The 25,458-nt window shown below is 46.3% G+C and overlaps 1 protein-coding gene across 1 annotated transcript in view; it reads right to left on the reverse strand.

Moving 5' to 3' along the window:
* Positions 1–850: 850 nt before the first annotated feature.
* The window catches only part of NUAK1 (NUAK family, SNF1-like kinase, 1), a 70,244-nt gene continuing 45,636 nt past the window's right edge, over positions 851–25,458 (reverse strand). Inside the window, exons 3-7 of the mRNA XM_012644739.1 lie at positions 22,051–22,202; positions 17,983–18,048; positions 7,158–7,277; positions 5,165–5,297; positions 851–2,388 (exon numbers count right to left, since the gene is read on the reverse strand). Coding sequence (XP_012500193.1) covers positions 1,235–2,388; positions 5,165–5,297; positions 7,158–7,277; positions 17,983–18,048; positions 22,051–22,202 — 1,625 coding nt within the window. The 3' untranslated portion in view covers positions 851–1,234. The remainder of the gene's footprint in view (positions 2,389–5,164; positions 5,298–7,157; positions 7,278–17,982; positions 18,049–22,050; positions 22,203–25,458) is intronic.

Below are 25,458 nucleotides of genomic sequence, written 5' to 3' on the forward strand. Positions count from 1 at the left end.
AACCCATGACATAGAATCCTGGATTAGGGGAGAGGGGGAGCACCTTCTCTTTGACTTCCCTTTCCTCATCCTAATATCCCGCCACACACTAACTGCCTAGGAACAAACCTGTCCACCTTTGAGGATTCTACACTAGGTGGACAGGGAAACCATTTGCTATTAGTGAACAGGGCCAATGGTTGAGCTAGGTAATCCTTTGGAGACTGTGGACAGTGTCATATCCAATCCAAAGCAATTTATGCAGGTGAGAACCCAAGAGGAAGCATTCCAGTTACTATTGAGACACTAAAGACATCAACTTCCATTCATCTGTGCAAAGACCACAGAGGGTCTTGTGGTCTATTATACACAATAGTTTTGACCTCTGACACCATCATCTCCTCCCCATCCACCCTGGAGAGGTTGTGACAAAGAGCAAGGCAGTCATCAGGAAAGAGAAGACAAACAGCAAGGAGCTGAAAAATCACCATGGCTGACTCTATGTCCTTAGCAGATTTCAGAGCATTCTCTCTCTGACCAGTGCCCTGTCTTCCATTCAAGGTGGAGTAACAAATTAACAAATGCCTCACCAGTGGCATGAAAGAGTTAACACAGATCCCACAGGATGCTTTAACCTATTTCCCAGGGCTTAGCCAGGTCAAGGATGACAAGTACATGGCTACTGCCTCCCTTCCCGTTCCCATGGCAGCCATTGCTAGTCAATCACAGCACTCCTTCCCAAGATCCCTGGGCTACTCAAACTAGTACAACCGGCAGCCACTATCAATCAATCATTGATTCAAGCTCAGGTTGCTGAAATCTCCTTGTCAGCCCATGTAGTCAGACCGAGGTTGTTAACAATGAGGAGAAAAGGAGCAAGCTCTTTGGGCAAACCCAAAGCAGATGGCCCCAGTGTCTCCTGCCCCTCCTCCAGAAGTGTCTAGGGAAATGCTCTCTCTCCCATATGCTTCCTCACCACCAAGTGCTGGTCAACACCACCTTCCCTGGACGGCTGGTCCTCTAGGAGGTGCCATAAGGCAAATGCCAATTAGGATCCAAATTCTGACTGGCAGTGGGTTGAACTGGCAGAGAGCCCACTTCTCCCTTTTAGGCACCGGCTCAAGGCTGCAAGCGAGATGGTGCCAATCCTTTTTCAGTCTATTATCATGGTCAGCAAAGAGGTCACCAGCCCGTGAGCCCCAGTCTTGTTCCCCTTCCTCCCTCGTACCCCCCGCTGCCCCCGCGCCCTGGCACGCTAGTTGAGCTTGCTGCAGATCTCCAGCGCTTGCTTGTAGACCTGAGTCACGTCGTCCATGTCCGTGAGGAGGGAGAAGCTGCTGTCTGCCAGCCGGTTCCGGTACCGCTTCAGGTACTGGGGCCGGGGCCGGTTCTGGAGCCCCTCAAAGTCCTGGATCTGGAGGAAGTTTTCGGCGGAGACGCAGCTGCGGATGCGCTGGCGGGCAGGACGGTTCTCCTGCATATCCAGCAAGTCAAAAGAGTCGCTGGACAGGACGCTGTCGTCGCTGATGACGCTGGAAGGACGGCTGTAGCTCCGGGAGAGGCCCTCGGCGGGGACGCCGGGCTCCGACAAGGATTCCAGTGTGGGCATTTCAGGGCTGACGAGGGCCGGGTCCGTGGCTCCCACCGAGTACTTGCTGCTGTGTTTCAGGATGCCCTTCCTCCGGCAGGAGAGGCTGTGGGAAGCCACCCTGGCTGGGTCCGGGGGGCTGGGAGAAGGGAGGCCGCTGCCCATCACGTCGTTACCGTCCAACAGTTCTGAGGACTCGCTGCGCTCCGGGGACGAGTAGTAACCCGATTCTCTCTGCTGGGTCTTTTTCAAGATGCCCTTCTTGGGCATTGTGGCCGACTGTTTGGGGCTGAGTTTCCCCGGCACCTCTGCCTCAGGGGAGCTTGGGAGGGGAACGCCAGTCCGGCACAAGTCCTGCTCCAGCTTGAAAGCAGAGGGTAAGGCAGGCCCGACGACACCTTCGATGAAGCCGGTGCTGTGAGAGCGATGCTCGCTGTTGCTTCGCTTCTTCAGGATGCCCTTGGGCCTCTTGGAGCTCACCTTGGATGGGCTTTCGGGCACCGAGTCCTGGGCGGACTGGGCAAAGTCGTTCTCCTTCTTGGACTTCTTCAGCGACCGCTGCCGCTCCAGCATGACCTCAGAGGCCCCGGGTTTGGCCAGGCCCTTAATTTTGGCTTCGGCGTCAGCCTGCAGCCCCGTGGAACGGTGGTGCCAGTCGATGATCCGAGCCAGGAGCGGGGACTCGGAGTCGTGGAGGGCGTCGCAGTCACAGACACTGCTCTTGTAGCCCCAGTTCACCCACCAGTGGTTGGCAATGTCCTCGACGGTGGCCCGGCGATCAGGGTTCACCATCAGCATCCACCGAATGAGTCCTCGAGCATCTGGGGGACGAGAGACAAAAAGAATCAGGCATTCGTGCTGTGGGGGCTTTCGGCTTTGTGACGGGGGTGAGCCTCCAGATGTGGCTAAAGGAACACACTCTCTTTAGGAAACATCCATTTGGAGCTCTGGTCTGGCCACACTAAGCAGCAGGAAGCCAACACCTTTCAGAGTGGACATTCAGGACTGGGAACCACAGGCCCGTGCACCATCTCCTCTCCTGGCATGTTTTCCCACGTGAGTGGAGGAATGTCATGGAGCTACTGAGCTTTCTATCATCTTGAATCTTTATAAAATGTGGAAGGCCCGGTAACCAAGAAAGAACCCAGACCCAACTCCAAGCACCGTCACACCAGCTCCTTTGGTGGATATCATTTTACCAAAAGGGAAAACAGGTGTAGATCACCATGGCTCTCTTTATTCCTCCAAAGGTAGGCTTGTACGAACACGCAGTGCTTGAGGTCCCTGGGAAAGCGTGTCTGAAGACAGAGGATGAAGTGGAGACACTTACCTGACACACCTGGGCAGTGAGAGCAGCTGTCTCCAAAGCCGGCCTCACGCCAAGGTCCTTGCCAGGCTCTGAGACCCACACCCAGTGAGCTCACCTCCTCTCCTCTCTGACATAAGCTGGATCTTACTGAGCTGTCAGATCAGAGAGCTGATCTCTATCTGCCACCTCTTCACAGCCTGTCTGAAAAATTCCACTTGCAAATTTCTGCTTCCTGAGAATTAGGGGAAAGCCCCAAAGAGATGTTGAGGAGGCGAGAGGAACCAAGTGACTTTCACAGCTTATAGACTGACTTTTAGGATCCAGTTGATCTTCCCCAACTGGGGTGAATTATATCCTGGGAAGCTGCCCCTCTGCTCAGCTGCTTATATAGGCTAATGAGTAGTTGGCAAAGGCCTGGCAATGGGGAACGGGGTGAGCTACACCCCTTAAAAATAACAAGATGATCATTCAGTCACTCGATAAATATTTCTTGAACCCCTACAATGTGCCAGGAATTGCACTGGCACCAGCTAGCTGGCAAGGCAAATAAAACCACTATAGAGGTCACCCGAAAATTTCCCAAAAAGAATATGCTGACTTATTGAAAAAATATATACAGATAGATACACATCTATATATGTATACATATACAACAGTTATCCTCATCCACGGATTCTATATTTGAAATTTGCCTAGTCATTAAAATATATTTGTAAGCCCAAAATCAATACTCTCAGCTCTGTTGCAGTCATTTTTGTCCATGCACAGAACAGCAAAAAATTTGAGTCACCCCAACAGGCACGTGTATTCACAGCTGAGGTCAAACAAAGCAACACTCTGCCTTCTTGTTCTCATACAATTATCAAATGTCCTTTTCTCAGTCTATTTAGTGCCATGTTTTTCACATTTTTGGACTTTTTTTGATGATTCCACTATTTAAAATGGTCCCCCCAAAGAGTGCTGAAGCACTGTCTAGTGTTCCTAAACACAAGAGGGCTGTCATGTGCCTTATGGAGAAGATGTGTGTGTTACGTCTAGCTGTGTTGAGGCATGAGCTACAGTGCTGTTGGCCATTGAGTTTGATGTTAATGAATCAACAATATATATTACATAAGGTGTCTTTCAACAGAAACACACATAAAACATTATATATTGATCAGTTGACAAACATACTGTGACCAGAGGCTCTAAGGAATCTAACCCTATATCTTCCCTAGGAGAAATGGTTCAGTATTCACTAATTCAGTATTTGCAGCAACTTTATAGAACAAAACTATAGCAAATAATGAGAATCGACTATGTATGTATGTATCTACACATATAGATAATATGTATATTATCTACAATATTATCTATAATGAAGTGCCTGTGTTAACTTCATTTGTTAACAAAAATGATCAAAGACGGCCACCTGTCCACACTCTCTGTCCAGGATAATACTCATCAAGAGATGGAGCTCGTGACCTTGGTTGCTCTGGACAATAGAATATGGCAGAAGTGACAGTATCTATCTTGCAAGCATAGACACGTTAAGAAAGCCTGGTGGCTTCTTCTCCTCCTTAGAGCCCTGAGCTGCCATGGAAGAAGTCCAGCCTCTGTCCTGGAAACAGAATTTGTGGGGAAGCACCTCGAAGAGGGCATGCCCACATAGAATAGCCCCAAGGTGTCCAACATCCAGCCCTCGCAGTGGCCTAGGTGCCATCTGATTGCAACTGCAGGAGGAATTTCAAGGAAGGCCAGAAAAGCCCTTCCCAACCCACAGAATCCAGAGATAAGATTTCATGGCTGTTTAAAACTCTGAGTTTGTTTGGGGGGATGAGATAGAGCTGCTACACAGCAGTAGATAATAAAGCAGAGGCTGGGAGCCATACCCCAGGCCAGGGGACAGAGTAGTGAAAGATGGAGCAGTCGCCACCCCCTTGGCACCTGCAGTCTAGGGAGGGGGGGGTTGTATGTCTACGTGGACTGGAAAGGACTTCATATAATACCTTTCCCAAAATTTTAATTTATGGTGGAGAAACTAAATCCAAAGAGATTAAGTGATGTGCCCAGGTTCACATGGCAGGCAAACTGGACTCCTAAAACACATCCTCTGAAAACTTCACTTGAGAAGGTTTGAGTAAAGCAGCCTAACAAGCCAGCTTCGCCAAGGATGACTTTTCTGGCAAGGACAAAGCATTTGAAAACCAGGAGATTCCTTACAGACATATTAAAACAAAAGCAGAAAGTGTGAGTGGTGTAAGCTGATCACTCTCCCCTCAACCTCTGACCCTCTGCAGGGCACGCACCTGAGGGCTGCGTGGGCTCCCGGTACTCTCCGCTGCTGATCTGCCGGATGAGGTTTTTGTGATCGAAACCATCGAAGGGCATCGTTCCATAAACGAGAGTGTAAAGCAACACGCCCAGGGCCCAGCTGTCCACCTGGAGCAGAGAGACAGGACACATAGGAGCTGGGAAGCAGATGTCGGGGGTGCCTTCCAAACCAGCTGCATCACAGCCTGTGAGCAGCCCCCAGGAACTGGGGCCCTGAAGCCCCCAGGAACTGAACGTAGCACCTGGTAGACAGATTGCCACCAATGACTGACACCTGATAGCCACGCAGGTGGGGCCTGCTACCAAAGCTGGCCTTTCCATTTTGAACAGAGGCCAAAAATCCCAGCCTATTAAAGAACTTTCTTAAATAGACTATCTTCTTTGATCCTCACTATAATTTTTGTGAAGCAGCTAGGGCCTAGATTATTTTCAGATCCATTTGGCAGATGAGAAAACTGGAAGCTAAATGGTTTCTCTAGAGGCCCTGCCCCAGCAATGGAGGTAAGACTGGGATATGGGGCTCTTCACTCCTAATCCACAAACCAATGCCCTCCTGTACTTTCTTCAAATCGATCAGGGGTTACAAACTTAAATCTTACAAGAACCAGGCAAACAACAGACATAAATACAGCAAGAAAGAATTTGGGGTCCAACATGGAGTGCTGTGGATGGAGACAAGCTGTGGAGTGCACTCGGCCGTCACAGGCAGCCAACCTCTCCTTGGCTAACTCCTGCCATGCAGCAATGTAGGCCCAGCACTGCTAGATTTGGTTTGGTTCTTTAAGAGAAGTCAGAGACCACACTTGTGTATGTGAAATCTCCCAATCATTAAATGTTTGTTCAATTTTTTTATAAAGACTTATGTGGCCAAATAAAGCAAGTTTGCTGGCCAGATCACAGGCTGCCAGCTTGGAACCTCAGAAACAGGCCATCAAAGATCAAAGAAGCATTCATTGCCTACAAGAAATTAATAGGGTTGAGTTTCTACAATTTTGTAAATCAAGGTCTATGCTCCTCCCTTTTATTCTTATTTTTAAAAAACTTTCTCCTCACTGTATTGACACAGGGTCTTGGCATCCTTCTCTGCATCCTCCAGCCCTGCCCCCAAACACTCTCAGACAGATAAATATTTGGAAGAAAACATTTCAACACACTGAGCAGCTGCTATTTAAGGATACTGAGTGGATGACTCTCTCTGTAAAGAGAAACATTTTTTTAAAAGAGAATAATCACTCACAACTCACTCATTTTCAAAAGAACATTTTCACATGCATATCTTACAGTGGCCCTGAAAACTTTAGGCATGTAGAGAAATACATTTCTCATAAATAAGAAGATACAATTAAAAAGTATTTCCTTAGTCAAATATACATATACTGTCAAAAAATATATGCAAAGAAGATATTCACTACAGAATCAGGGGTTTTGTCTGTTTTGATACAATAGGGGAAAACTGTCTAAATCTAAGGACATTATTGCATAAATTATGGTATATGCATCAATAAAACTTTGTCATCAAAAATCATGTTTTTACTATTAATAATAATAAATTTGGAAAATGTCATCATGTAGTTTTAAGTTAATAAAAGTTATACGTATGTATGTGACACACACATACATGTATGTACATCCTGCATTTCATTAACTTATCTCAATTACTTTTGAGTTGATCTCAATTATTTTTGAAATGCAGAGATCTACACTGGAAAAAGTCTAAAAGAAAAGTTACAAAAATATTAAGTGGCCGTCTCTCGTGGGAGGATTCCAGGTAACTTTATTTTCTCCTTTAGGCTTTTCTGGATTTTCCAAATTTATATATTATTGCTTTTCTAGCATATAAGGAAAAGTTTTCTTTGCTTGCTTTTTTGGGTTTTGTTTTTTAAGCATTTCCCAGATGCAGTTTTTGCCCTCCCTCCCTCTTTTCCCCCACTTCTCCCTCCGCCAGTACACACCAGGCAGCCTGCTCACCTCTGGCCCACGGTAAGGTCTCCCATTGACGATCTCAGGAGATGCATAGAGCGGGCTCCCGCAAAACGTCTGCAAGAACTTGTCCTTCTGGTACAGGTTGGAAAGCCCAAAGTCAGCAATCTACAAAGAGAAGCAAGACCCAGGGAGACTTGTTAGCACTGCAGACTGTGTCTGCCATGGATCAGTTCACACCACGCAGCACGCAAAATAGAAATGGACTTTCTATTTTAACCTCAATTTAAACTTGCCCCGAGAAATAACATTCACAAAATTACCAACTTGATGTTTCTGATGAACGTTAAAGTATCCAACAAATTAACTTGGAAATTGTCCCTCTGTGGCCTACCCACAATCACATTGCATCCAGGGAGGTGTGCGTGTCACACTGCGGGAAACCCTGACCTTTGCAGTTGGTCTCACCACCTTTCTATCCACTCACACTCTGGTCAGAACAGTGTTGTGCCTGCCTGGTGACCCGAGATGAAAGGGACTCAGAGCACTGGGTTTTGAGTCATTATATTTCAGCCCCAACTCTGCCCCTAACCATCCGTGTGACACTGAGCAGATCCCTTAGCAACTTTGAGCCTAAATTTACCCACCAGAAAACGGGAATCCACGATCCTTCCCATGTTAGCTTACAGGATCATCGTGAGAATAATACGCAAAAAAAATTCAATCAAGATGAGACCATGAGTGCAAAAGTGCTTCATAATCTTCAAATTTCACACAAATGTTTTACCTAACTTTGCTTCTTTCATTGCATTGCACACTCCTTGCGATCCTTCTCTTCTCCTTTGGTTTCTTGAAGTGTTTTATTTACAATCCTTTATAGCAGCACTTTTACATATATGTGTATATGTACATGTACACACACATACATATATACACATGCATATACACATATATAATATATATATTTGCCTTCTCTACCAGACTCTGAGTCTCCTGAGGCAGCTGGCAGCTTCCACATCTTCCCCTTATCTTTGTATAATCCATTACTTAGCACCTGCCCACACTTGTCATGAGAAACACTTGTCACTAGACCAGACATTATATTTTGTTTTTGTTTGTTGGGGGTTTTTTCTGTGGGGGGAGGGACAGTCTCACTCTGTCGCCCTGGATAGAGTGCAGTGGTGTCATCTTAGCTCATTGCAACCTCAAACTCCTGTCTCAAGTGACTCTCCTGCTTCAGCCTCCTGAGTAGCTGGGACTACAGGCGATGCCACCACGTCCGGCTAGTTTTTCTACTTTTAGTAGAGGTGGGGTCTTGCTCTTGCTCAGACTGGTCTCGAACTCCTGAGCTCAAGCAATCCGCCGCCTTGGCCTCCCAGAGAGCTAGGATTACAGGTGTGCGCCACTACGCCCAGCCTAAGGCATAATATTTTGAAAAGCACAAGATAATGCAAAATAATAATAATAAACTTAGTTACCACTTATAGAACAACTTCCAATTATCAGGTAGTATTCTAGACACTTTACATTCTCTAATCCTATCAAAAACCTCATTTATAAGACAATGTAAATGTACTTCAGGCTGCTGAATGGGACACCTAAAAATAGTCAATTTTATGTTATGGATATTTTACCACAATTTAAAAAAAAAACATTTAACAAATGAGGAAACTGAGGTTTAGGGAGATGAGGTTACGCATCTGCGGAGATGTAACTAGTTAGGAATGTAAACCCCTGTGTCTCTGAAGCTTCAAGCCACCGCGCCACACTGCCCCTGGGGCCACCTGCGCATTTCATTCCAGTCTGAGCCAGCCTCGTAAGCTGAGCCCCTGTAGGTTTCTGGCCTTCCCCAAGCTGATTTCCATTTGAAGCTTTATAAATAGGCTGGACAATTCACATGCCCAGAGATCAGCCCAGCCTGAACGCCACCGCGCCCAGGCTCTGTTCTGAATGCAGCCCCTAGAATAAGCCTATTTTGTAAATCGTCCCTGAATGAATGGAATGTCATTGAAAGCAGCTGGTGTACAACCGCCCTCAGAAAACACATTCTCAGGGCTCAGATCGTACTTAATTGCCCTGAATTCCACTTTCTTATCAAGGCCCCTGACTGGCTCGCAGGAAGTTGGTTGGAAGCTTTATGAAGTGCGCCCCTTCAATCAGAAGAGGAATGGAACGGCTGCGCACAGGAAAATGCATTCCCTTCCCGCCCGGCAGCATCTGCGGTGACTGTGGCACCCTAGGAGCTTCCAAATACGCTTGTGTGTGTGTGTGTGAGAGAGAGAGAGAGAGAGAGAGGCACTCGCTGCATACAGACACACTCACGCTGGGAGTTCCCACTCCAAGTCCGGACAGTCCTGCCTGCTCCGTAGCCGCTCTGCAGAAGTGTGTTTATGTTATGGCCCACTCCCAGCCTCACAGACTGATGCTTATCAGCCTCTCCCAGTAAAGCTGTCATTGCCGCTGACACAAGATTAATCGAAATCTAGATTAGCCCATGTTCTTGGCACTTTAACGGAAAAGCAATATTAATCAACACATACTCTCACACACACACACACACATACATACACACACACACACACACACACACACACACTCAAACCTTCAGCCATTCAAACCTGGGCTTCCATCTAAGATTTAATGCCATATGGAGCTTATATCAGCTATTGATAAGAGGGGAAATGGCCACTGGTTCTGAAAACTCCCAGAAACCTCAGTTTCCTCATCTGTAAAACGGGGGTAGGAAGAGTATCTACACCCACAGTGCCACGGTGAAGATTAAATGACACAAAGTATGTAAAATGCTTACAACAGCGACGGCACAGAGTTGGAACTCAGAAAATATGTGCTTCCCACCTTTAAATCCAGAGTTAATTAACTTCATGATACTTGAAAAAGAGTTGATCCCAACACCAGGGACTCTCAACAGTGAAGAAACACAGAAGTTTTAGATGCCGAACAATAACAGAATTAGATAACTTTGAATCATGAAATGAGAAATTCATTCCTTTCTGGATTCTCTTTTAATCCAATTAAGTCTAGGAAAAGGTCTCAGTTGGGCACTGTTGTGTCTTTAGCATCTCTGCATTTATCAAAGAGATAATACGATAAATATGTGGCAATAACCAAGATCAATCTACAATTTAATGACACTATTTGGTTTTCATTATATTTATCTTTGACCTTATCTTCTATTCATGGTAAGTGATACCGGTTTTCCATTTAAGGTAATTGTTTAGGGCTTCCTTTTCAAACAGCTATCACTTTAAATAGTGGCTTGAACTAAATAAAAATAGTAATAAGTAAAATAGCAAAGATACGAGGGAAAGGCAAAATCCATGAAGAGAATGAAAGAAAAACTGAAATTTGGGGAATACTGATTTTAAACATACTAAAACAAAAATAATCACATCTTAGAATTGGTTTGATCTGAAACAGCCCTAAGAGATGCTAACCCTGCCCCTTGCTCTACAAGTGAAGCAGCTGAAGGTTCAAGGATGTCAGAAGCTTTGCTGAAGGTCACAAGGAAGAGCGACAAGTGCATACAGGAGCACTCCGGTCCACCCGAGCTGCACAGTCTCTCTGTAACAGAGCACCAGCTGTATACAAAGGCTGACTCTCCAGCAAGGAGGCAACCAGGCTTTGCTTCCAAACTGGTATTTTGCAGACACACAGGTAAGCTCTAGAGGAAGGGACCAGGTTGGCACTTTTGCTGGTTGTTTTGATGGTCCCCTGCCCGGTACTGGTTCCAAACCACCCTCTGTCCCTGCACTGGTAGGGCAGATGGACCAGAGTCAGTTCAGCCTCAAAAGTAAAAAGGAACTCAAGGCCCACATCCTTACTATCTGGAGTTTTTGTTGTTATCAAGCCTTTCTAGAAAATCAGAGGTAGAACGCTAAATTAGGAAGTGATTACTCACATTTCAAAAGGATTAACCTCACTGCAACACGGATGAAACCTGAAGACGTTATGCTAAATGAAATGAGCCAGACACGAAAGGACACATATTGTATGATTCCACGTACGTGAGATCCCTAGAGTAGTCAACATCATAGAGACAGAAAATAGAATGGTGACCGCCAGTGGCTTGGGGTGGGGGAGGGGGAACGGTGAGTAATTGTGCAATGGGTACCGAGTTTCAGCAGGGGAAGAGGAAAACATTCCAGAGATGGTTAGTGGCGACGGTTGCACAACAATGTGAATATGTTTAACGCCACTGAACTATACACCTAAGACTAAGTTTTATGTTACAGATATTTTGCCACCATCAAAAAAAGGATTAACCTCAGATCACTGTTAATAATGAACTCACCTAGCGAAAAATGAACTGTCAGCTTGCTGATATTAACCGCTAGGAAAGGATGCGGATGACAACGATAATAACCAGCACGACTGTCTGACAGTCGCCTGTAGTATCTGTGAGGAAGTGTCCTGCACTCCACACGTTAGAGGTTTTAGAGCCAGCAGAACCTGGGGCTAACCTTGGCCTTATTAGGTGATTGGTGGGAACTGCCAAGTCACTCACTTTCCTCATCCGCAAACTGGGACCTGGAACATAACCCACCTCAATACACATGCGAAGCTCCTGGAACAGTCCTGGTGCCAACTGACTCTGTAAATTACAGCCATTAGGATAAGGCTGATGGTTTGGCTGATTTGACCACGGTTTGCCACGCAAGGCAAACTTAGAACTGGAAGCACAAAGAGCATCACCTGAGAGCATCTCAGAAGGCAAACAGCCAGGAGACCCTATTGCTCATTTATAAACTAGGCCTGTCCAGTGTAAGAGGCCACGTCGTGTCATAGAAAAAGTAAGGGATTCAGGGTTGGTGTCCTTGAGTTCAAATTCCGACCTCCCCTCTCACCAGCACCTGACCTGAGGCCCTTTGGTTCATTCCTCCCCAGGGACCAGCACTACCAGCATCACCTGGGACTGTCTCAGAAACTGAGCCAATCAGGCCCCGCCCAAGGCCTGCTGAATCAGAATCCACATGATCTCAAGAGCCCCTGGGATTCACTTGCACCTTAGCAATTTGGAGCCCACATTTCTTCATCTGTAAAATGGGGCTGGTGATAATGCAACCGACCTGGAAGGGCCCGTAAGAAACCAAATGAATAGATGCAAGAAAAGTGCCTACCCCATGCCTAGCACATCACAGGCTTTCAACAAATGTTAGCTATGACTACTTGAACCTCTCGGAGTCACAGTTCCCTTTGTTAGAAAATGGAAGTGCAATAGCACCAAACACATGGTGTTGGGAAAACCGAAGTCAGATTAAACCAGATAAGAATAATGACGACAGTGACAGCATTGCTATGTGCCAGGCACTGTTCTGTGAACGCTGTAGTAAAGTCTCACAACTAGCCTACCAGGAAGGTTTCATTATTATCCCCATTTTACAGAAAAGGAAACTGAGGCACAGGGTGTTAAAGTGGCTTGCCTGAGGTGTTGGTGAAGAGCTACGTTGGCTGTGAAGTGCTACATAAGGGGGAGCTATTGTTCTCAGGTGGCTGACAAAGAAATGGGCTTTCTGAGTAAATCTTTGCAAAGACAGCAATTCCATCCAGGAAGACACACTCCATAGCTCCTCTCCGGCCCCGGAGTTAACTGCTGTGGCTTTACCCATGACAGCCTCACTCATGAGTGCTCAGGAAGTGAAGGCAGGGAGTGGAACAATGAGCAGAAGTGAGTGGGGTCAGCTTTCACCTTCAGAAGATCTAAGCTCACACTCCCTCTCAAGAGAGAAGAGAAATTACCAACCGGGAGCAAGCCAGGGAAGCTCTTAAGCAAGGGCGTGTCCAGGAAGTGGCTCTCAGGCATGCTAACGAGCAGATGGTGCCAGCTCACGCACACAACTCTGGCATCTCTGCATGCCTGCTCTGGCCACTGCAACTTGGGCAGCTTGGCCCTCAGCCACCGTCAGCACTTGGAGAGTCTCTCCCAGGGACAGCTGTCCGCAAGCCTGCCTGCGGACAAGGTAAAGCTGACTAGAGCGAAGACCAAAATAGTGCCCTCATGTGATGCCCTTTTGGATTTAGGGCAAATTTGGGTGGTGGCAGTAGAGGGTAGAATTTATCAGGTATCTGCTCTTATAGCCATAGGTTTGTAGCCAGTCCCATCACTCTTTAGCTGCAAGAGCCTCCTCATTTATAAAATGGGAGTAACCAGACCCACCCCAGTGGAGACATTCTGAGGACCAAATGAAATAAGGCTATGGAAAGTCCGGCACAGGGCTCTGCTTCTAGCAGGGGCTCAGTAAACATTACTTTCCTTTTGTAGTCTCCATGCCCTGTTCCTGTGCTTGCCATTCCTTCCCCTGGAGAGGCCATTATGATGTTCCTTTCCATCAAACTCCTACCCATCCCTCAAAACCCAGTCCAATTACCACTTCCTCCATGAAGGCTTTCTGGTCCATCCAGCTGGACAGACCCACCACTTTCTTCTCAGCACCTCTACAACATATTACAGAGGGCCATCTGGTCCTGCCAAAGAATGAGGATCCAAGAAGGCTTCCTGGAAGAAGAAGCATTCAAGCAGAGCCCCAAAGGAAGGGCAGGCAAAAAGGAATGGGAAGAACATTCCAGACAGAGAGTATGCCAAGGTCAGGAAGCCAGAGGAAACTTGGTGGATGTGAGGAATTTAAGTCCTATACCAGAGACCTTCCCCGACCACTCTAACTAAAAGAGAAACTCCATTTTCCATCCTCACCCTCAATTACAATATGTATTTATTCGTTTGTTGCTGACGTCCCCTACTGGAATTCTAAGCCCATTAGGGCAGGTACCATATCAACTTCATTTACCTCTGTATCCTTCTCATAGCTCAGTATTACTGCTGACTTAACAACTGCTAGATTCTGAGTCCCAAAAAGACAGGGATTTGGCCATTCTAGCTCACTATTAAATCCCCAACACGGGGCCAAGTACTCAGAGATTGAATAAACATTGCCCAAAGGACAGGTTCAATTTCTCAATGAACAAACCGTAGGGATGGCTGAGCGGATGTAGGTATGCATGGGCAGACATACACACAAATGGATAAATGAACAAATGAACTGATTAATTAATGCATGAACACAGAGTTCTCACATTCATATCATCAAAGCCCAGAGGCCCATGACTCTTAGCTGCCCCACTTGGTCTTGCTAAGCTTCAGAGGTTTCTCTCTCGTCTTGGCCCTGGCCATTCAAAGCTTCTTTTCTTATCCGCGGCAGCTGCATTTCCATTGTCATAGGGGGGCCACAGGCCATTTCCCTTATGCCCCTCTACTCTGAGCCCTGGGAGCTCAGCAGATTCCCAGCCCTCTTTGAGGAGGTCAGCTGACCCTGGTGCCTGGACTTCTTCTCATTGTAAGGCGTTTTTACAGGAGCCTTCTATGAGAATTGTCAGCATTTCATTCTCCCAGAGAGTAGGATGTGACTCTGCCCCGTGTTTTATTAATTGCAAATTAATGCTATGCTGGGTGTCTATTTTAGTAGACAGGCTTCCAGAGTACGGAATGCAACCCAAAGCAGCACATTGCTCTCATTCTTTCTGCCGACCAACTGTGTGAATATTTTTAGAAGCCACACCCTCTCGCGGTGGCCAGATAAATAATTTCCAATGCCAGATGTGCTCTTTGCAAATCGACATCAGACAAGGAAGGGGAAAGGAACTAGCTACATGGCTCTTACCAAAATTGCAGTGACATGTGACAAGTTTAAACCAGTAGCATTTTTATAGGCTTCTTGGGCCAAAGTCCTCCACTCTTTAAACATAGAAGATGGATCCACAGTTAGAGAAGGTACCAGAGGCAGCTCCAAGAGAGGCCCTCGATGCGTGTCCTGATAGTTGATAGCTCATCTGTTTCTGTGGTCCCCCAGGTCCAGACATTGATGGCCTGGGCTCTCTTGAACACAGAGGCCAGCTTGTGGCCACATGTCTGCCTGCCTGTGTCAGCAAGGGCCCTTTCTAAATATGTTTCAGCAAAATGCTGAGTCAGGAAGAGCTGAGAACATACAGCCAGAAGACAAATCAACGCCAGCTGATGCACATTTTAAAAAAACCTTGGAGTGGGTGGGAGAGGATGAAAAGAGAATTTGCCTGGAAGTCAAACATGTGAGTTCTAATCCTGGCTCATCGTTTCTTTATTCCAAATTCAAGCAGCTCTGAAGTACCTACAGTATGCCAAGCACTATGCTACAGTCTGGGGAAACGATGACAGGATAATATAGTCTATACTGATTCACTGTGTGATCTTGGGCACATCACCTAGACTTTCTGGGTCGTAATCATTAAAATAAGGGGTTGGAAAATGACCCTCAAAATTCTTTCAAGCTCTAGAACTCTCAGACCTGGGTAGGATTACTTGAACAAGCAGAAAAGGAATTTAAAAGTTTTGATAAGGGGAAGATTTGGTTTCTGTTTGTGTGTGTGTGTGTGTGTGTGTGTGTGTGTGTGTGTGTGTGTGTGTGTGTGTATTCCCTTGGGAAATTCTTAAGGGAAAGACAAGGGGAAAGATACGCCCAAACATTAACTTTTATGATGTTCTGTGTTACTTCCCTACATAATGCACAGGGATCCTAGGTTGAAGGACTTGGTATAGGGGAGCCCCATTGCTTGTGCAAATGAGCCATTCTTCTGGCCTCATTGTTGCCCTGCACAATTGCTTTCAGAATTCTAACCATTCTTCTCCTCCATTGGGGAATTCTATGACTCGGTAGGAAGCTATGTGTCTTATCACTTCTGGGACTACATCATGGGACCAAGAGGTCACACTGTACCACAGAACCCAATCCCCAGGGGAGAGGCTCACATTCCAGGCCTTGTAAAGATGACATTTAATTTTGAGAGCTCTGGGGCAGGTGGCAGGAAGAATCTGGAGAGAAAGTCACCAAAGTCAATGACACAAACCCTTAGAATGTCACTCTCAAGCCAGGACCCAATTTTCCAGCCATGGCCTACCCAGGACCCAGGCACCTTCAGAACAGCTGACTTCTGGCTCCATTCCGTCTGCAATGGCCAGACACCGAAGCAGGCTCCTGGTACAGCAATAGTCGACCACTAATTGCTTTGACTATTGTATTGTCTAAAATCTTCACATTTGTTATTGACTCCCCGGAACTGGCCACAGGGCATTGCACACACTAACTGCTCAGAAGATACTCATTGACCAAAAAAAAAACAATAATCCTCAGAGACAGGGACTGCAGAAACTGGCATCCCTACTTGACAGATGAGGAAACTAAGGCCTAAATCAGCAAGTAATTTGCCCCTAGTCCTGCAGTTGCTAAGGGGCAGGGTGGCAAGTCAAACCCAGGCTATCCAACTCCAAAGCCACTGCTCTAAACCTTGACTCATTTGCACACGAGTGCTTAGCAGTTTATAAAACTAAAGATAGAGTGCCCCTTCTTTAGTCCTCAAAGCAAGCCTGGAGGTATTACTGTTGCCCCAGCTTACAGCAGAGGAAACAGGGTTAAGTGGCTTTCCCAGTGTCACACAGCTAGTAAGCCACACAACCCAGAATTTCCTAACTCTACAGCCAGTGCTGCTTCTAATAGGATCCAGCCACTTCACCAGAAATGGAGAGACCCTGAGATCCCACTTCAGCGTAACGATGTTTTCAGGGACATGTTACAGCCTATAGTTCCTACAGAGAACTGCTCGGACCAACTATTTCCTCCGTACTCTACGCACTACACAGAAATGTGTGACTAAGGTCAACCACCCGGCAAGAACAAGAGTTCACTGGGACACGGCTTCCAGGGGCCTCTCAAAGGATATTGGTGACTAACGGTTGCCATCATGATCTGCAAAGAGAATCCAAACACCAAGGCAACCCCATCCTTCTAAGCAAGGAAATAAGTGCCCCCATCATACAACCCTCCACCGACAGCACCAACAGCAACAAAAAGTCATTCCCATGCTTTGTCCGGGGACCAGGGATAAGCCACTAACGTCACCAGCGGCCAATTGGGAGGCTCCTGCTGGTACCGGGAGTGCTAAGGCCATTTCATAATGAAACCCATGCGGCGAGCTCCGTTTATTTTGAAACTGTATTTGCTTATTTTGTAGACGTGATCAAAGGGACATTTGGAGGGCTCCCCAGGAGGCACTTGAACCCTGTTGGCCAGGAGAACTTTCTCCAGCCCCAGCGGCAGCCAGCAATAATACTCTCCGTAAAAGTAAACCCCAGAACTTGCTAGTTCCCAGCAGCAAACTCCAGCCTCACTCTGGTCAGTTTCCCAGGTCCATGGCTGGCTTCAGGGGTGGGAGGGTTGACAGGGAGAAGTGGGAGCCATGGAGGGCGACAAAAAAGTGGCCAGGGAAACAGTTCCAACTCTAAAATAATTTAGGGCCCTGCCAGCAAATCGAGCACAGTGAACTTGGGCTCATGAATCAGACAGACATGGCTTCAAATCCCAACTCAACTACTTACCACCACTGCACTACCTTGGGCAAGTTACTTAGTTTTTCTGTGCCTCAGTTTCCCTCTCTGTGAAATGATGTAACAGTGCCTGTCTCATAGGGTTGTCCTAAAGATTGAATATAAGTGATATAAGGCAACTATGATATAAAATACATATGAAATATGTTGGTTGTATCTTTATGGTGATGATATTAGACTATGAGCTTCCTGCGGGCAGGGACTGTATCTTCGTCATCTCTTTTTAACCCAACAGGTAGAACCTTCCCTGGTGTGTAGTAGGAGATCAATAAATGCTTGTCAAATTGAATTGTGTGAACTGAGAGCTCAAGCAAAGAGACTTTCTCCAGCTGCCTGCTGGGGAAGGAAGTGGCTGCCTGTTTCCAGGCTGCAGCTTGGAGCGGATTAAGCTCTACCCAGCTGCCATACCCAGGCCCTGCATATCCATCAGTGAGGCAAGAGCTTTACCTTAATATTGCAGTTGTCATCGAGCAGTATATTTTCCAGCTTCAAGTCCCGATGGACCACACCATTCTGAAATGAGAAGACAAGGAAGGAACTGAATGGGAGCGGTGGGATGAGAGCAAGAGAAAGAGGTAGGAGGAGGGTGAGCAAAGGGAAATGTTTGACAGATTAAAGAAATGCGCCAGCCCGGTGGTCTTCCCCTCCATCCTCAGGCTGCTCTCAGTGTCTTGCTGCTCCGTGGCCAGTGACCGACCAGTGACAGGAGAGCATTAGTCACTTGCTGTGTGGTTAAAGGAAAAATGACTGGAATCTCTTCTCCCCCAGAGCCTGTAAAACAGCAGGGGGATTCTTTGTCGGAATGTAATTCCACTGTGTGAAAGCAATATAATCCCAGGCAGCAGCAAACAATGTCTGTCTGGAACGGGATTCCCAGGCAAGAAGCAGATTTCTCTGCCGGGGTCTCAGAGTGTGGAGCTCACTGGCCTTGCCTGTCTGTCTGCCTGTCTGCCTCACCAAAATGCTGGCAAGAAATCTGGCCCATCTATTCTGACCCATGAGACCAATCCAGACCTTTCCTGAGGATAACAGGGTATTTCCTAGGTAACCAGGAGAGAAGATTCTGAAAATTCCTCTCTGTTCAGCAGGAAGAAGGTCCAGTGTGAGAACAGACCAGCAAGACCTGAGCCACCAGAGCAAGCAGGTGGCTGCCACACCGTCTGACCTTCTCATTCAGGGGGACCCCGGCAAGGCTGGAGGCTGACCTGCAGGGACAAGCAGCCAGCCAGCTGAAAGGTGAAATGGAGTCATTAACCCACAGGCTGGTGGTCTACACAGCAGCAACAACCAGCCTGCTCAATGCTGGTTTTAGACCCAATTATCTTTTTAGGGGGTGGGTGGGTGGGTATGGGAAGAGCAGTGGGACTATTTGGGGCTGAGTGGACAAATCGCAGGGAGTACTGGATGATTCTGAACATCATTCGGCCCAGAGGACGTCTGCAATTGAAGCTGCTCATTTGAGCAAACCACCTGGAGCATTTACAGCTGGTGCTTAATTGTTTTTTTCCCTTTTCCTCTGACCATTTTCCATATCTCCAAAAGCGCTGACTGCAGAGAGAAATGAAAACATGTATTTCTACTAATCTTTGTCTCATCCAAGCCTTCAAGGGGGTGTTTTGAATTCAGAAATGCACAAAACCAAGTCTCTTGGAGGAGAGATATGAAATAAATACAAGGTACCTGATGGTTTTTAGTGGTAAATATCAGGAGCAGTTTGGTTTACATCAGGAATGTTGCTGCATTCCTGGTTTTCACAGTGAGGTGGAATGAGTCTAATATAGCCCCGTTCATACAGAATCCAAGTGCTCACACACTTCAAATAATGAAACTACTGTCCCCGCACTGCTTTACAATGATGCCCGATGATAAAATACAAAGTACTGGACAGTTTGAATCACAAGTACCTTTTGAGTCAGCACAGAGAGGTCAAATAATGTTCACGTGGGTTAAGGGTGATTTGAATGATTGTCTTCTAATTACTTACAGAGCCACTCTCAATTAAACAGAATTTTTAACAAACCAGAAGGCCCCATGTCATAATCATTTGTATAAAGAAGTTGACTCTGGATGCCATGTTGCATTCAAGTCACATGGTCCTCAAAATAAATGATTGTTCCAAGTATAAGAGTTCTGGGGAAAGTATGAAAGAGATTAAAATTGTGGCTGAAATGATTAATAATAATAATGGCTGAAACACGGCTTGGAATTAGCTGTGTACTTCATTTCCTTCTCCAGAGGCCCAGGGTAGCTACACTGTGGCTGTATTATGAGCACATCCCACTGAGCTATGTTGCAATAAAATGCATGTGTATGTAGGTAACCTATGCAAGGAAAGGTACCAGGAACATAAAAAGGTTCAGGACCTTTCGCCCAGTAATTCATTTCTGGAATCTCTCAAGTAAATTATTCAAATGAGAGGAAAATATTCATGTATAAATATGTTGACTGCTATTTGTAATAACAAGAAATTAGAAACAGCCTACACGTCCAACAGTCTATTACAGAGAATTTTTAATAACACATGAAAATGTTTAGATTAAAATATTAAGTGAAAAAGCAAGACCCAAACTATATTTAAAAAATGCACTGTGGTACCCCAGATTGGATCCCGGAACAGAAAAAGGTCATTGGAGGAAAACCTGGTGAAATCCAAATAAAATCTGAAATTTTATTCAAAGTAATATTTGAATATTAGTGTCTCGGTTTTGACAAATGTACCACAGTAATGCAAGATGTTAACCTTCGGGTAAACTGAGTGAAGCATAGACAGGAACTCTCTGTACTATCTTTGAAACTTTCCTGTACATCTAAAATTATTCAAAATAAGAAGTTTAAATAAAAAATAAATACGAGGAGGACAAAAATCAACTCACGCTGGGTGACAGATTTAAACCTAAGGAGTGAAACTACTAGAATTCTAGAGGAAGAAGTTGGAAATACTCTTCTAGACATTGGCCTAGGCAAAGAATTTATGAAGAAGACCCCAAAGGCAATCACAGCAACAACCAAAATAAATAAATGGGACCTGATCAAATTAAAAAGCTTCTGCACAGCCAAAGAAACGGTCACAAGAGCAAACAGACAACCTACAGAATGGGAGAAAATTTTTGCATGCTACAAATCTGATAAAGGGCTGATAACCAGAATCTACTTAGAACTCGGGAAAATCAACAAGAAAAAATCAAACGACCCTGTCAAAAAGTGGGCAAAGGACATGAACAGAAACTTTTCAAAAGAAGACAGAATAATGGTCAAAAAACATATGAAAAAATGCTCAACATCTCTAATCATCAGGGAAATGCAAATCAAAACCACAATGAGATATCACTTATCTCCAGTGAGACTGGCCTTTATCAAAAGTCCCAAAACAATAAATGTTGGCATGGATGCGGAGAGATAGGAACACTCATGCACTGTTGGGATTGCAAACTAGTGCAACCTCTGTGGAAAGCAATATGGAGATATCTTTTTTTTTTTTTTTTTTTTATTCCAGGGTTTTGTGAGGGTACAAACATTATAGTTACACTTTATGTCTTTGCCTCACCCAAATGCAGGTTAAAGGCATGCCCTTCCCTCCCTTTAGTGCTTTTGCCCCCCCATCCCCCTAATCCCTAGAGAGTATTTCTGCCATGTGATCAACCTAGTGTTGATCAGTTAGTACCAATTTGATGGTGAGTACAAATGGATCCCGTTCTTCTGTTCTTTTGGTGCCCCATTTTGGATAATGAGCTTAAGTTTAATCCAGGAAAGTATAAGAGATACAAGTAGAAGTACCATTTGATCCAGCAATCCCATTACTGGGCATCTACCCAAAAGAACAAATGATACTCTATAAGAAAGACACCTGCACCCAAATGTTTATAGCAGCACAATTCACAATTGCAAAGATGTGGAAACAACCCAAGTGTCCATCAATACATGAGTGGATTAATAAAATGTGGTATATGTATACCATGGAGTACTATTCAGCTTTAAGAAACAATGGTGATATAGCACCTCTTGTATACTCCTGGATAGAGCTGGAACGCATTCTACTAAGTGAAGTATCCCAAGAATGGAAAGATAAGCACCACATGTACGCACCATCAAATTGGTATTAACTGATCAACACATAAATGCACATATAAGAATAACATCTATTGGATGTTGGGCGGGGCGGGGGGAGGAGGGGACGGGTATTTGCATACACAAAGAGTGCAATGCACACCACCCGAAGGATGGACATATTTGAAACTCGGACTTGGGGGGGAGGGGGGGCAAGGGCAACATACGTAACCTAAACATCCATAATATGCTGAAATAAAAAAAAAAAATGTGAGGAGGAGGAGGAAAAAGATTGAAAGGAAACAAGCAAAAATGTCCACAGCGGGTTATCCCTGGATTCTAGACTTGCAGGAGATGGTGATTTTCTTCTTTCTAGTTTATGAGTTCTCTATGTATGCTACAGCGAACAGCTGTCACTTTTATAATATGAAAAGAACAACGTGGTGCCAGGACAACCATCGAGGGCCGTACCTTGTGACAGTAGTGCACGGCAGAGACGATCTGCCGGAAGAAGTGTCTGGTCTCCCGCTCGCTGAGCCGTCTCCGCTCGCTGATGTAGTCGTACAGCTCCCCTTTGCTCGCGTACTCCATGATGATCACAATCTTGTCTTTGTTCTCGAACACTGCATGGGGAAACAGCAATAAACAAATGCCCTGTATGTCCAACAAGCTCACTCATGACTCCAGAGAGTCCAAGAGAGGACAACGGAGATGTCACTGAGCAGAGGGCAAAGTGCCACCAACCGACTGACCGACCCATCAGGACACAAATCAGCCCATTCAACACCACGAGGATTTGGAAGAGTCGTCCAGCCAGGTGGACAATGGCATCGTCACCACTGTTCCTGGACACGCCTTTGTAGTGTTGAGGGAAATGTGGTTCTTTTTCCTGAGGACCCGACTCCCTTTACCAAGGTCCTTTCTCTTAAGCCCCTTCCACGAGAACAGCTCCCCTGTGGATAGGAGAATGGGTCACGACGAACACAGCTACCGTTTGGTAACCATTTGATACAGACCAGGTACCCAGACCTGACAGAGCTACTCTGACCCTGAGATGGGTGCCTAATCTTGTCTCTTTGCTCAAAACCTTCCTGATGTCCCATCTCACTCAAAAAAAAAACCCAAGGTTTCTAATGTGGCCCACCAAGTCCTCCACGATCCCACGGGCCCCTTAGCCCCATTACCCATCCATTCTGTGCATTAATTTATTCTGTCTCCCCAGTTCAAATGCAAATGAGGGTTGGTCTACTTCACTCACTGATGTATTCTCACACTCAGAACAGTATTTGGCATACAGTAGGGGCCCAGTATTTATTAAATGAGTAAATTCAAACTTCCTAAATGGATTTTTGAACACTAATAGTAAATAATTACATACCGCTTAGGATGCACCAAGCTTGTGTACAGTTTTGAGTACCTGACGTGTGCTAACTCATTTAAACCTCACAACAAACTATCAGGGAAATATTTATAATTTCACCATTTGAAAAATGAGGAAACTGAGGCCTGGGGGCGGTAAGAAACGCACACAGCCTGCAATCAGGCAGTTTGGCTCCAAACACCTAGTGTAGAACCACTAGATAAGATAGCCTCCCAAAGAGCTGGCTGTAATCAGCTCCGCTCTGGCTCCCAGTGTGGACAGCGGCCGGCGATGCCACAGCCTGGTGTTTGCCAGGACGGGGGCTGCAATCATCTCGAGCGGGTTCCCTGCTCCAGCCTCAGGTCCTTCTCACCCAGCCTCCACAACACCAAGGAAATCATCTTCCAAAATGCTTATAAATGCTTCTCTCTCCCCAATTCTGATGCTCTCTAACAGTGATGTGCAAACTCAGGGTTCCAGGCAGGTGGCCAGGGGCCAATGCCTGGGGGTTGGGAAGGGCAGGCCACCAAGGACAGGCTCTTGGGCCTCATCATCACTCAACCAAATCCACTCCACTGCTACCTGTCTCACACTGTGGGCTTTCCCATAAGCCAGCCTTTGAGCAAAGACAAAATAAATGATAACAGTTTTGAAATCCATCACTCCCAAGGGATATGGTACAAAAACCTTTGTAGGGTACCTAAGGCCCTCCCTGAAGGCCCTGTGCCCACCTCTTTCCATCTCATCAGCTTCTACTATTCCCGTCTGGGCTCCTATGCCAAGCCCTGTGGAACTGTTTGCTGTTTCTCACAATCACACACACACACACTGCTGCTTCCCGCCTCTGTCTTCCCTCTGCCGTTACTCCCACCTGTCTTACCTGCCAGGGAAACTCCAACCCATCAGTTGAGACGACTCAAATGTGGCTTCCACATTGCCTCCCCTCTGCCACTCACTGCGCTAGTCGACACTTGCCTCTGGCACTTGCAAGCTGTGCAGGTTTATTTGCTGACTTACACACCCATTTCCTCTGCCCAGATTGTGAGCCTGTGCTCTGAGAGCTAAAAACCATAGTTTTGGAATCAAATACTCCTAAGTAGGATTCCTGAATCTGCCTCGGATGGGCTGTATGACTCTGGGGAACTTGCCCTCTCTGTGCCTCAGCTTAGTCAACTGTAAAACGCGAATAATACTAGTAACTACTTCTTAGAACGCTGGGGAGGATTTATTGATATCAGGTATGTCAGATGATTACAAGGTCTACACTTATAGCTAAAAACACACTCACTAATGACAGCAATTATCATTGGTATCAATATTGTTGGACCTCCAGGGCCTGGGACCCAGACAGACACACACAACCAAAGAAGAAGTGAGTTGAGCTGGAACCTGCCCCAGGCCTGGGTGCCGTGTCCTCCCATACCTCGTCACTGGCCGCGAGAGGCTCAGGCCCCTCCAGTTCCTTCTTGGCTCCTTCAAGTCCAGCCAAACCTCCCTGATAAAATGAAGGGGGAAGGAGGCGGGCAGGGAGGAGGAGGAGGAGAGAACAGCCAGATAAAATTGGCTGCTCCGGCGTCTGCTGGCCTCGGTGTACCCTGCAGCTTTGGCTCCTGCCAGGGATTTCAGCCTGTTGTGCACTTTTCAACAATAAACTTTGGAAACTGGAAAGGCTGCCTCAGGGTGCGCGGCTCAGGCTCCAAAAATGATAGAGTGATATGCCCGGGAGAGGGCGGCGGATTTTCTAATTTGAAAAAGGAGAAACGTAGAAAGAAGGAAAGTACTTTGACAGGTAAATAAACAAGGAGCTTCACACCCCAAAGAGTCTGGTGTGTCCTTAAAGGAGCCAAAGCCACTGGCCCCTGAGGGACTGTGGGAAGGTGTGGGTCCCCTGCCTGATGCAGACAGGACTTGTTTCAGTGGCTGGATTCTTCCCTTTCCAGCTGGCTGATTTGGTACCAAGGAGATACAAGCACATTTCAGTTCAGTACAGTCCAACATACCAAATATTTCACTAAGCAGCTTCCATCAATAAATCCTGCTGGTCCTGCCTCTAAAATATACCCCGAGTCTGTCCACCTGTCCACCTGTCCACCTCCCAGGCCAGCCCTTGCCCCCATCCCCTGGGGTTGCCAGTCTTTGCCCCTCTGCTGATTGCACTTGCAGGGCGTTGAGAAATAGCTCCAAATGCACATTGCATGGAGCGTGAGTCCTGCGAGATATCCTGGAGATAAAAAGGATTCCATGGTCAAACACAGGTAAAATGTCAATACTCGACTGCCCCTGGAGAGCCTGGTTATTTGGCCATTTCAGTAGCTTACTGGCATCCAGAAGAACTCATCAGGATAATCAGGGACCAGTTTGGGAAACACTGGATGAATGAGACGACATCAGAGTGATGAAACTGGCCCTCACTGTCTCAGGCAGGGCCAGTGAGCAGCCTGGTCCGAGAACCGTCCAAGCAGCCGGGCCTGGCTCTGGGACATCATGCCCACCCACCCCCCACCATAAGAAGCAGCCCA

The sequence above is a fragment of the Propithecus coquereli genome, unplaced genomic scaffold (assembly GCF_000956105.1).
Source record: "Propithecus coquereli isolate 6110/MARCELLA unplaced genomic scaffold, Pcoq_1.0 Scaffold218, whole genome shotgun sequence".
Lineage (NCBI taxonomy): Eukaryota > Metazoa > Chordata > Mammalia > Primates > Indriidae > Propithecus > Propithecus coquereli.